General features: G+C 48.7%; 1 protein-coding gene across 1 annotated transcript in view; it reads left to right on the forward strand.

The window, feature by feature from the left end:
- Window positions 1-12,255, forward strand: part of p3h2 (prolyl 3-hydroxylase 2) — a 167,984-nt gene that overhangs the window by 121,738 nt on the left and 33,991 nt on the right. The window contains exons 4-5 of the mRNA XM_078564406.1: window positions 5,164-5,295; window positions 8,188-8,330. Coding sequence (XP_078420532.1) covers window positions 5,164-5,295; window positions 8,188-8,330 — 275 coding nt within the window. The remainder of the gene's footprint in view (window positions 1-5,163; window positions 5,296-8,187; window positions 8,331-12,255) is intronic.

The following is a 12,255-nucleotide window of genomic DNA, read 5'->3' on the forward strand; positions in this document are numbered from 1 at the left end:
AGGAAGTGTTGAATAGACTGCTGGTACTTAAAGTTGACAAGGCACTGGGACTGGACAAGATACATCCAAGGATATTGAAGGAAGTGAAAATAGAAATCACAGGGGCACTGGCCATAATCTTTCAGTCTTCCCTAGACTCAGGGGTGGTGCCAGAGGACTAGAATTGCAAACATTACACCCTTGTTCAAAAAAGATTGTAAGGATAAGCCCAGCAATTACAGACCAGTCAGTTTAGCTTCAGAGGTGGGCAAGATTCTAGAAACAATTATTTGGGATAGAATTTGCAGTCACTTGGAAAAATATGGGTTGATAAGGAAGAGCCATGGGTTTCTAAAGGGGAAATAGTGTTTAACTAACTTGCTGGAGCTTTTTGAAGAGGTAACAGAAAAGGTCGATGAGGGTAACGCTGTTGATGTGGTCTACATGGACTTTCAAAAGGCATTTGATACAGTGCCACACAACAGACTTGTGAGAAAAGTTATTGCTCCTGGAATAAAAGGGACAGTAGCAACGTGGATACCAATTTGGCTGAAAAATAGAAAGCAGAGAGTAATGGTCAATGGATATTTTTCAGGCTGGAGGAAGGTTTGTAGTGGAGTTCCCCAGGGGTCAGTATTGGGTCCCTTGCTTTTCCTGATATATATTAATGATCTAGATCTTGGTGAGCAGGGGACAATTTCAAAGTCTGTGGATGATACGAAGCTACGGAGAATTGTAAACTGTGAGGAGGAAGGGATAGAACTTCAAGAGGACATAGACAAGTTGGTGGGGTGGGCAGATAGGTAGCAGATGAAGTTCAATGTGGAGAAGTGTGAGATGATGCATTTTGGTAGGAAGAACATGGACAGACAATATAAAATAAGGGGTGAAATGTTGAAGGGGGTGCAGGAGCAGAAAGACCTGGGTGTATATGTGCATTGATCATTGAAGGTGGCAGGACAGGTGGAGAGAGCAGTTAATAAAGCATATAGTATCCTGGGCTTTATTAATAGGATAGAGTACAAGAGCAGGGAGGTTATGCTGAATTTATATAAGACACTCATTAGACCTCAGCTGGAGTATTGTGTACAGTTCTGGGTGCCACATTGTAGGAAAGATGTGAACACATTGGAGAGAGTGCAGGAGAGGTTTACAAGAATGGTTCCAGGGATGAGAAACTTCAGCTATGAGGATAGATTGGAGAGGTTGGGACTGTTCTCCTTGGAGAGAAGAAGGCTAAAAGGAGATTTGATAGAGATGTTCAAAATCATGAGGGGGCTGGACAGAGTAGATAGGGAGAAGCTGTTCCCACTCATAAAAGGGTCAAGAACAAGAGGGCACAGATTTAAAGTGATTTACAAAAGAAGCAAGTGTGATGTGAGGGGAAACTTTTTCACACAACAAGTGGTTTGGGTCTGGAATGCACTGCCTGGAAGTGTGGTGGAGGCAGGTTCAATCGAGGCATGTAAGAGGGCATTAGATGATTATTTGAATAGAAACAATGTGTAGGGGTATGGGGAAAAGGCAGGGCAATGGCACTAGGTCATAATGCTCATTTGAAGAGCAGGTGCAGACATGATGGGCTGAATGGCCTCCTTCTGTGCCATTAAAATGTGATTAATTCTACTCCCAATCATCAGTAAAGTAATGGAAGGGGTCACCAACAGTGCTATCAAGCAGCACCTTCTTAGCAATAACCCGCTCACTGATGCCCAGTTTGGGTTCTGCCAGGGCCACTCAGCTCCTGACCTCATTACACCTTGGTTCAAACATGGACAAAAGAGCTGAACTCCCGAGGTGAGGTGAGAGTGACTGCCCTTGACATCAAGGCAGCATTTGACCGAGTGTGGCATCAAGGAGCCCTAGCAAAACTGGAGTCAATGCGGATCAGGGGGAAAACTCTCCGCTGGTTGGAGTCATACCTAGCACAAAGGAAGATGGTTGTGGTTGTTGGAGGTCAGTCATCTCAGCTCCAGGACATCACTGCAGGAGTTCCTCAGGGTAGTGTCCTTGGCCCAACCATTTTCAGTGCTCCATCACCCTCTGGGAAACGTGATTTTCAAATCGCCCCCGTCTTTGTTCCCGATTCTACTGGCAACTGAACATCGGACTCATAAACACTGCAATAGTGTGAGAATATCTGAAATATCCGCCCTCCCCACTCCAGCTAAACTGTGCACTCTCAGCCTATAAGGACACAAGGTGAGAGGGGGGAATGGGGGTGGAGATGGTGGGGGGCGGACGGGATTCTGTGGTTGGGTTTGAGGTTCATTCTAAAGGTGATGTTGAGTGGGAGCACAGTGTCCATCTTGTGGCACAAGTGACTGCAGGCTAGGATCAGGGGGCATAATCTCAGAGTAAGGGGGCGCCCATTTAAGAGAGATGAGGAGGAATTTCGTCTCTGAGGGCTGTGAATCTGTGGAATTCTTTACCGCAGAGGGCTGTAGAGGTTGGGTCATTAAAGTATATTCAAGGCTGAGTTAGACAGATTTTTAATCAGTAAGGGAATCAAGGGGTATGGGGAAAAAGCAGGAAAGTGAAATTGTGGATTATCAGATCAGCCATGATCTCATTGAACGGCGGAGCAGGCTCGATGGACCGAATGGCCTACTTCTGCTTCTTCTTCTTATGGTCTTATGACCCAGGTTTGCTTGGTCCTGTCACTGGCTTCACGCGTCAGTGTAGACGTTGAAAGGAGGCTCCTCATCAGTTATGTGGTGACTTTGTTAACATAGAATCTGTAAAATAAATACTGTACTTTAGCTGTGGTACAATGGAATGAATAAAACACCCTGACATGCTCCAGGTCGGGATGTAACTCCTGTCTCACTCTGGTGTTCTTCCTTCTGCCTCCTGGACAAGTGATCTCTTTTCATCCAGTTTATATTTCCTGTCTCTTCCTGCTAGACTGTGGCCCACATTCAGCAACTTCACTACCACCATCATCTTGCCCTCTTCACTCACATGTAAAACTGACTTAATTAATAACCTATTACATCTCTAACTTTTCCCAGTTCTGGTGAAAGATCATCGACCTGAAACGTTAACTCTTGTTTCTCTCTCTAGAGACACTGTCTGACCTGATGAATATTTCCAACATTTCCTGTTTTTATTTTGGATTTCTAGCATCAACAGAATTCTGGTTTTTGTTTAGTTAATAAGTGAACTTGTTTGTGGATTGTGTGAACATCATAATCTCACTCATCTGCTCCATTTCCCTTTGATCAATAGTCCTTATGCTGTGATCAAATAGTCAGTAACCCAACTAATGTGATCATATGGTCCTCTTATCAATACCTCAAACTATCTGATCCAATTAGTTTCAGCTCACTGCTCCATTACCCCAAACTTACTATAGCTTAATGTTGTCTCACCTGAAAAGTCTTAACCCATGTTTGCTGCCAGCTGTTTTGTAAAATGGATCCATCCTGCTTCTGCATGTAGATCAGAAGAGGATTAGCGCAGAGGAAATTCCCTTCCACTCGGGGCATCCATACTCACCCAATGTCCCACCTCCTTCTGAGGTCACCGTCACGTTTTAATTTCTCCCCTCTGCTCTGAGCGATCATTCTCCATCTCTCCTGAGAATCATCTTCTTTCCCCCTGTTCTCCCTTCCTTCTCTTCCTTTCTCTGGAATGAGGATAGTTCTAGGCGTCTGGTTGGCACAGACGAGTTGGTGAAATGAGCAGAAGCATGACAGATGGAGCTCTTTGTAGAAAAGTGCAAAGTGACACACTCTAGGAGGACTAATGTGACAAAACAATAATCTATACGTGGCCTGAATTTCTACAGTGTGGATGAGCCGAGTGTTATTCTGCCAGTTTCAGCACCAGCTGTTTCAGGCCTACAATGGACTCGGGAGATGTTGGGTGGACCAGAGCTTTTCTTGACCACTGGGCAAGATTAAAGAGCAGGTGCCTGATAGTGTCTCGTCCAACTGGGTCTGGGTCAGCCTGCAGAGAGATCACGTTTCTCATAACTGAAGAATGTGGAAATGCCTCAACCACACAGTTGAAGCCCCAAACAAACTGGACTGGGTTGTGCCAGCAATGAGTTCAGAGATTTGCTAGTTTTATGTATGAAGTTTAGCCAACTGCTTATTTAGACAAAAAAATGTCTAAATACTTTGCTCTGTTATTTCTAAGCCCTGAGCCCAAGGGAATACCATTGTGTGATGGTGCTGCGTGTGAATCTGGCATGAGTGACCATTTATTGAGTCAACTATTCCAGCTCATTCATAAAACAATCCCTCTAAGTACAGCTGTTTACTATCTCCCCGATGCTATTTTCACTTCACATAAGGTTTCTATCTGGGTCTTTTGCATATTGGCAATGATAGCTGAATGTTGGAGATAGCCCCCTAGTGTTGGGAGGATCTAACATCAGAATTGACTTGAATCTTAACAACCATTACGCAAAAATCAAAATTAAACAGAGGATCAATTTAAACTGTTCAGAGTCATGTTTTTAATTTTCTTTCTGCCAGTCTCTTTCCTTCATCCACTTTCTCACTGTCCTTCAGCACAGGTCACCAAACAGGCTGGGGAGAGCTGAACGGTGAGTGTGGGAGTTGCTATCAAGTGTTGGTATTCTTGGAGTGTAGGAAGGGACAGCTGAGGGAGGTGAGGAGTCCGATGGTGGAAAGATGAAAGCCTCGTCCTCTCTGACTAGTGCTCTGGGATTTTTTACATTCCCCCTGAGATGAAGCCTCATTTCTATTGAAAAGTGGTACCTCTGGCACCCCCTTAGTTACTTAGCGTCGGTCTAGATTACAGGCTCAAGTCTCCAGAATGGGGATTTGAACTCACAACCTACTGACTCAGAGATGAGAGTGTGACCCACTGGTCCATGGCTAACACCTGAATCAGTTGGAGTAGAATAGAGTGTGATGGGTCTGAACTTTAACACATAGGGGATGCAGGAAGAAAAAGAGGAAGACAAAGAGATTCGGAAATTAGGGGAAACAGGGGTGGAAAGTAAAGAAGAGGGTTAGAGTGGGATTGACAAAATAAGGAAGAAACATTGGAGGTGAGTGAGGGACAGTGTATCAGAATTCAGACTATTTCCTATATCTAATGGAGCAGCAGGTTTGAGGAGTTGAAAAGCTCTCTCCAGGTCTGGGAGCAGTACGATGTTTCCAAACTGTGCCTTATCATTTTGTCATGTGACTCTTTCCCACTCAGATCACTACATCCAGGTCCTTCAGTGTGAACACGACTGTGTGAGAGAGCTGGCAACGCGTGCTGGGAGACTCTCTCCCATCGAGAACTACCTGCCCATGCATTATGACTTCCTACAGTATTCCTACTTCAAGGGTGAGCTCCATTTTAACATTTATTCTTTCAAGGGATGTGGGCATCACTGACTAGGCCAGCATTTATTGCCCATCACTAATTGCCCTTGAGAAGGTGGTGGTGAGCTGCCTTCTTGAACCGCTGCAGCCCATGTAGTGTAGGTACACCCACAGTGCTGTTAGGGAGGGAGTTCCAGGATTTTGACCCAGTGACAGTGAAGGAACGGTGATATATTTCCAAGTCAGGATGGTGAGTGAGTTGGAGGGGAGCTTCCAGGTGGTGGTGTTCCCATCTATCTGCTGCCCTTGTCCTTCTAGATGTCACAGGTTTGGAAGGTGCTGTCTAAGGGGATGGTACACACTGCTGCTACTGTGCATCAGTGGTGGAGGGAGTGAATGTTTATTTACACTGCTAACCTGTTATCAAGCAACTACACAAGGACTGGGTTCGGGCTTGAGATCAAGTGTATTTTTTTCTCAAAGTGGCTTAACTTTTGAAAATGTATTTATTAAGATGGTTATGTATTAGCTACAATTAAACCTTTCAGTCGCCTGTCCCAGATTTAGGATCCAGATCTTTGTTGATTGGCTAATAGCACAGATTCTATTTACCGCAGATCCTAAAGCCAGGCAGTTGGACAATAATCTCCAAGAAGCTAAACTCCCTGAAGGCCCAGTAACTCCTTTCAACGGATACTTACATTTCTATAGAGCCTTGGACCTTGTGTAGGCACAATGTGTTTCCGTTACGATTAATTAGTTTAGTATTCTCCCCACAGCGAAATGCCACAGACAGCAATTAGACAAATAACTAATTATTAATCTACGTTAGGGATTTTTACTGGGCCCTTCCCCTGATGCCCTGCCTTGGGGTGCAGGGTCCCTCTGTTGTTCTTACCTGGTATGTGCCAGTATGTAACTCCAGTCCCACACCCGTGTGGATTAATCTTATCTGCTCTCTGGGTGTCCACTCACTTGTATCAAAACACTACCCGAGGTTCAAGAAGGACATGCCAGCACTATCATCTCGGGGAAGCCAGCAATGGACAATGAATACCGGGCTTGTCAGTGGCTCCCATAGCCCAGGTATGAGTGTTTTAAAATAATATGTGCAATTATTAATCATTTAGAGTTCAGGGGTCCCACCTGCACTTTATAAACTTATCTTCCTACAGGAGGTTCCAGATGTGTGGAACTGGCCAGAGTACTGAAAGTGCTCCTGTTGTGTTGACCCCTGAGCTTTGTGAAAAGCTGTGCTTTGGGATATACCTATATTTTCTTTTTTGTGGCAAGTTCCCTCTAGGACCAGGGTGAACTGGGGAGTGTTCTGAAAGAGGGTAAATTGGTTTCCTGATTGTGACATCATTAGATTCCAAGAAATGCTCATGTGATCTGAGGTTGCCATGGAGATGAGCAGCTAAGAAGCAAAGGGTAAATAGAATGCTAACTGCAGTGAGGTTAATTTTGTGGCAGGCAGTTCAGAACACACTGAGAATTTGTGCAAAGAAGGAACAAGCAAGGCTCTCTCTGAATGGAAGAGTTTTCTGTTTGGTTCTCTTCAAACAGATCCTGGTGTTGAAGCAGGTCTCTAAGAATAGAGCAGAGACATTGAGACAGTGTTAGTATGTGTGTTATATAGCTGGAAAGGACAGAACACTGAAGAGAGAAAGAGAGAGGGATTGTGGTTTAGACAGTGCCCATTGCTGCTGTTGAAGTGATACCAGAACCCACCAGGCTGTTTAAAGGATCAGAGATGATGCTAAAGAATCTCTGGAGATTCTGTGCCATCAGGGTTGCCATGACCCGAGTGAGAGAGGGTTCGTAGACATGTGCCTTGTTGGTGGTAGCTGTGTCCAGGAACTTCAGACTGAATATGGCTGCTGGTCAATGTGACTCAAGGGCCAAAACAATTGGATGGGAAGTGAGAGATCTAACAAAATGAAAGCTGGAACACATTGAGCTTGTGTGGGGAGTAATGTGAATGCTTGTAACTACCTGAAGCACATCTTTGTTTCATCGACTATTTAGGGTGAAATTTACCTTTTTATTTGTGATATTGTTCAGCTGTTGATTAATGTTTAAATTATACGAACATCTGAATTAGGAACTGGAGAAGGCCACTCGGCCCCTCAAGCCTGCTCTGCCATTCAATAAGATCAAGGCTGAACTGATCGTAACCTCCTACCTGCCTCCGATAACCTTAGATTCTTGACTAACATGGGAGGTCAGTCCACCCCTGCCTTAAAAATATTCAATGGCCCTGTATCCACCGCTCTCTGGGGAAGAGGGTTCCAAAGATTCACCACTCTCTGCGAGAAAAAAAACTTCTCTTCATCTCCTTCTTAAATGGGAGACCCCTTATTTTTAAAGTGTGTTGTCTACTTCTAGTCTCTCACAAGGGGAAACATCCTCTCAACATCCACCCTGTCCATTCCCCTCAGGATCTTATATGTTTCAATAAGATCATCTCTCATCCTTCTAAACTCCAATGGATACAAACCCAGTCTGTCCATCCTTTCCTCATAAGATAACCCCCTCTCCCCCATCACACAATCCCAGGAATCAGTTGAGTGAACTTTCTCTGAACTGCTTCTAACGAATTTATATCATTTCTTAAATAAGGAGACTAAAACTGTGCACAGTTCTGTACACTACGCAGAATTATGTTGATTTCTGTTGGTTGGTTACAGTTGAAGTTTTAAGAGGTGAAATCTTGTCCAGCAGTTTTCTTCCTGTTAGCGTCGTAGGGATTTCTTACAAAGTTATCAGTGCCTGCAGGGATCATAACTCTGGGAATTGTTTTAATGGACTGCTCTCCTTCCCTCCCTGCTCTCTCTCTCTCTCCCTTTCCCTCTCTTTCCCTTCCTTCCCCTCTCTTTCTCTCTCCCTCACTTCATCTGTCTTGTTTCCGCAGTTGATAATTATGCGAAAGCGTTGGAAGCCTCAAAATCCTATTTACTGATCCGGCCAACAGATGAAGACATGTTAGAGAACCAGGAATACTACCAGAGTGTGTTGGAGGGGCAAGTGGATACAAACAAAATTACCCCTCGCCAAGTGAGTTATTATCAGTGTGGGGGATGACAGCTCAAGGGAGACTTGTCTCAGCTTTCTGATTATTTACAGCCCCCAGGCGTTGTCCGTTTTTGCACTGTTACCCTGGGGCCGAGTATCTCCCTCCAGGGGCCATGCTGTCACCCCAGGACGACACTCTTCAGTGTTCTGTCCTTTCCAACTATATAACACACAGTAACAAAGTCTCTGTTCTATTCTCAGAGAACTGCTTCAACACCAGGATCTGTTCAAAGATCAGTGCTCCCTCAGTACAGACCCTCTAACAGTGCAGTGCACTCTCAGTACTGACCCTCCATCAGTGCAACATTCCCTCAGTACTGACCCTCCATCAGTGCAGCACTCCCTCAGTACTGATCCCCTGACAGTGCAGCGCTCCCTCAGTACTGACCCTCTGACAGTGCAGTGCTCCCTCAGTACTGATTCTCTGACAGTGCAGCGCTCCCTCAGTACTGACCCTCCGACAGTGCAGCACTCTCAGTAATGACCCTCCATCAGTGCAGCACTCCCTCAGTACTGATCCCCTGACAGTGCAGCGCTCCCTCAGTACTGACCCTCTGACAGTGCAGCACTCCCTCAGTACTGACCCTTTGACAGTGCAGCACTCCCTCAGTACTGACCATCCGGCAGTGCTGCACTCCCTCAGTACTGACCCTCCAGCAGTGCCGCACTCCCTCAATACTGACCCTCCGGCAGTGCTGCACTCCCTCAGTACTGACCCTCCAGCAGTGCCGCACTCCCTCAGTAATGACTCTCTGACAGTGCAGCACTCCCTCAGTACTGACCCGCTGACAGTGCAGCACTCCCTCAGTACTGACCCTCCGACAGTGCAGCACTCCCTCAGTACTGACCCTCCAACAGTGCAGCACTCCCTCAGTACTGACCCTCTGACAGTGCAGCACTCCCTCAGTACTGACCCTCTGACAGTGCAGCACTCCCTCAGTACTGACCCTCCGACAGTGCAGCACTCCCTCAGTACTGACCCTCTGACAGTGCAGCACTCCCTCAGTAATGACCCTCTGACAGTGCAGCACTCCCTCAGTACTGACCCTCCGACAGTGCAGCACTCTCAGTACTGACACTCCGACAGTGCAGCACTCCCTCAGTACTGATCCCCTGACAGTGCAGCACTCCCTCAGTACTGACCCTCCGACAGTGCCGCACTCCCTCAGTACTGACCTTCTGACAGTGCATCACTCCCTCAGTACTGACCCTCTGACAGTGCAGCACTCCCTCAGTACTGACCCTCTGACAGTGCAGCACTCCCTCAGTACTGATCCTCTGACAGTGCAGCACTCCCTCAGTACTGACCCTCCGGCAGTGCCGCACTCCGTCAGTACTGACCCTCCAGCAGTGCCGCACTCCCTCAGTACTGACCCTCTGACAGTGCTGCACTCCCTCAGTACTGACCCTCTGACAGTGCTGCACTCCCTCAGTACTGACCCTCCGACCATGCCGCACTCCCTCAGTACTGACCCTCCAGCAGTGCCGCACTCCCTCAGTAATGACCCTCTGACAGTGCAGCACTCCCTCAGTACTGACCCTCTGACAGTGCAGCACTCCCTCAGTAATGACCCTCCGACAGTGCAGCACTCCCTCAGTACTGACCCTCCGACAGTGCAGCGCTCCCTCAGTAATGACCCTCTGACAGTACAGCACTCCCTCAGTACTGACCCTCCGACAGTGCAGCACTCCCTCAGTACTGACCCTCTGACAGTGCCGCACTCCCTCAGTGCTGACCCTCTGACAGTGCAGCACTCCCTCAGTAATGACCCTCTGACAGTGCAGCACTCCCTCAGTAATGACCTTCTGACAGTGCAGCACTCCCTCAGTACTGACCCTCTGACAGTGCAGCACTCCCTCAGTACTGACCCTCTGACAGTGCAGCACTACCTCAGTACTGACCCTCCGACAGTGCAGCACTCCCTCAGTACTGACCCTCTAACAGTGCAGCACTCCCTCAGTACTGACCCTCTGACAGTGCAGCACTCCCTCAGTACTGACCCTCTGACAGTGCCGCACTCCCTCAGTACTGACCCCCCGACAGTGCCGCACTCCCTCAGTACTGACCCTCTGACAGTGCAGCACTCCCTCAGTACTGACCCTCTGACAGTGCAGCACTCCCTCAGTACTGACCCTCTGACAGTGCAGCACTCCCTCAGTACTGACCCTCTGACAGTGCAGCACTACCTCAGTACTGACCCTCCGACAGTGCAGCACTCCCTCAGTACTGACCCTCCGACAGTGCAGCACTCCCTCAGTACTGACCCTCCGACAGTGCAGCACTCCCTCAGTACTGACCCTCTGACAGTGCTGCACTCCCTCAGTACTGACCCCCCGACAGTGCAGCACTCACTCAGTACTGACCCCCCGACAGTGCGGCACTCCCTCAGTACTGACCCTCCGACAGTGCTGCACTCCCTCAGTACTGACCCTCCGACGGTGCAGCACTCACTCAGTACTGACCCCCCGACAGTGCCGCACTCCCTCAGTACTGACCCACTGACAGTGTGGCGCTCCCTCAGTACTGACCCTCTGACAGTGCAGCACTCCCTCAGTACTGACCCTCTGACAGTGCAGCACTCCCTCAGTACTGACCCTCTGACAGTGCAGCACTCCCTCAGTACTGACCCTCTGACAGTGCAGCACTCCCTCAGTACTGACCCTCTGACAGTGCAGCACTCCCTCAGTACTGACCCTCTGACAGTGCAGCACTCCCTCAGTACTGATCCTCTGACAGTGCAGCACTCCCTCAGTACTGACCCTCTGACAGTGCAGCACTCCCTCAGTACTGACCCTCTGACAGTGCTGCACTCCCTCAGTACTGACCCTCTGACAGTGCAGCACTCCCTCAGTACTGACCCTCCGACAGTGCTGCACTCCCTCAGTACTGACCCTCCAACAGTGCAGCACTCCCTCAGTACTGACCCTCTGACAGTGCAGCACTCCCTCAGTACTGACCCTCTGACAGTGCAGCACTCCCTCAGTACTGACCCTCCGACAGTGCAGCACTCCCTCAGTACTGACCCTCTGACAGTGCAGCACTCCCTCAGTAATGACCCTCTGACAGTGCAGCACTCCCTCAGTACTGACCCTCCGACAGTGCAGCACTCTCAGTACTGACACTCCAACAGTGCAGCACTCCCTCAGTACTGATCCCCTGACAGTGCAGCACTCCCTCAGTACTGACCCTCCGACAGTGCCGCACTCCCTCAGTACTGACCTTCTGACAGTGCATCACTCCCTCAGTACTGACCCTCTGACAGTGCAGCACTCCCTCAGTACTGATCCTCTGACAGTGCAGCACTCCCTCAGTACTGACCCTCCGGCAGTGCCGCACTCCCTCAGTACTGACCCTCCAGCAGTGCCGCACTCCCTCAGTACTGACCCTCTGACAGTGCTGCACTCCCTCAGTACTGACCCTCTGACAGTGCTGCACTCCCTCAGTACTGACCCACCGACCATGCCGCACTCCCTCAGTACTGACCCTCCAGCAGTGCCGCACTCCCTTAGTAATGACCCTCTGACAGTGCAGCACTCCCTCAGTACTGACCCTCTGACAGTGCAGCACTCCCTCAGTAATGACCCTCCGACAGTGCAGCACTCCCTCAGTACTGACCCTCCGACAGTGCAGCGCTCCCTCAGTAATGACCCTCTGACAGTACAGCACTCCCTCAGTACTGACCCTCCGACAGTGCAGCACTCCCTCAGTACTGACCCTCTGACAGTGCAGCACTCCCTCAGTGCTGACCCTCTGACAGTGCAGCACTCCCTCAGTAATGACCCTCTGACAGTGCAGCACTCCCTCAGTAATGACCCTCTGACAGTGCAGCACTCCCTCAGTACTGACCCTCTGACAGTGCAGCACTCCCTCAGTACTGACCCTCTGACAGTGCCGCACTACCTCAGT

This window comes from Cetorhinus maximus, chromosome 19 (assembly GCF_964194155.1).
Source record: "Cetorhinus maximus chromosome 19, sCetMax3.hap1.1, whole genome shotgun sequence".
In the NCBI taxonomy this organism is placed as follows: domain Eukaryota; kingdom Metazoa; phylum Chordata; class Chondrichthyes; order Lamniformes; family Cetorhinidae; genus Cetorhinus; species Cetorhinus maximus.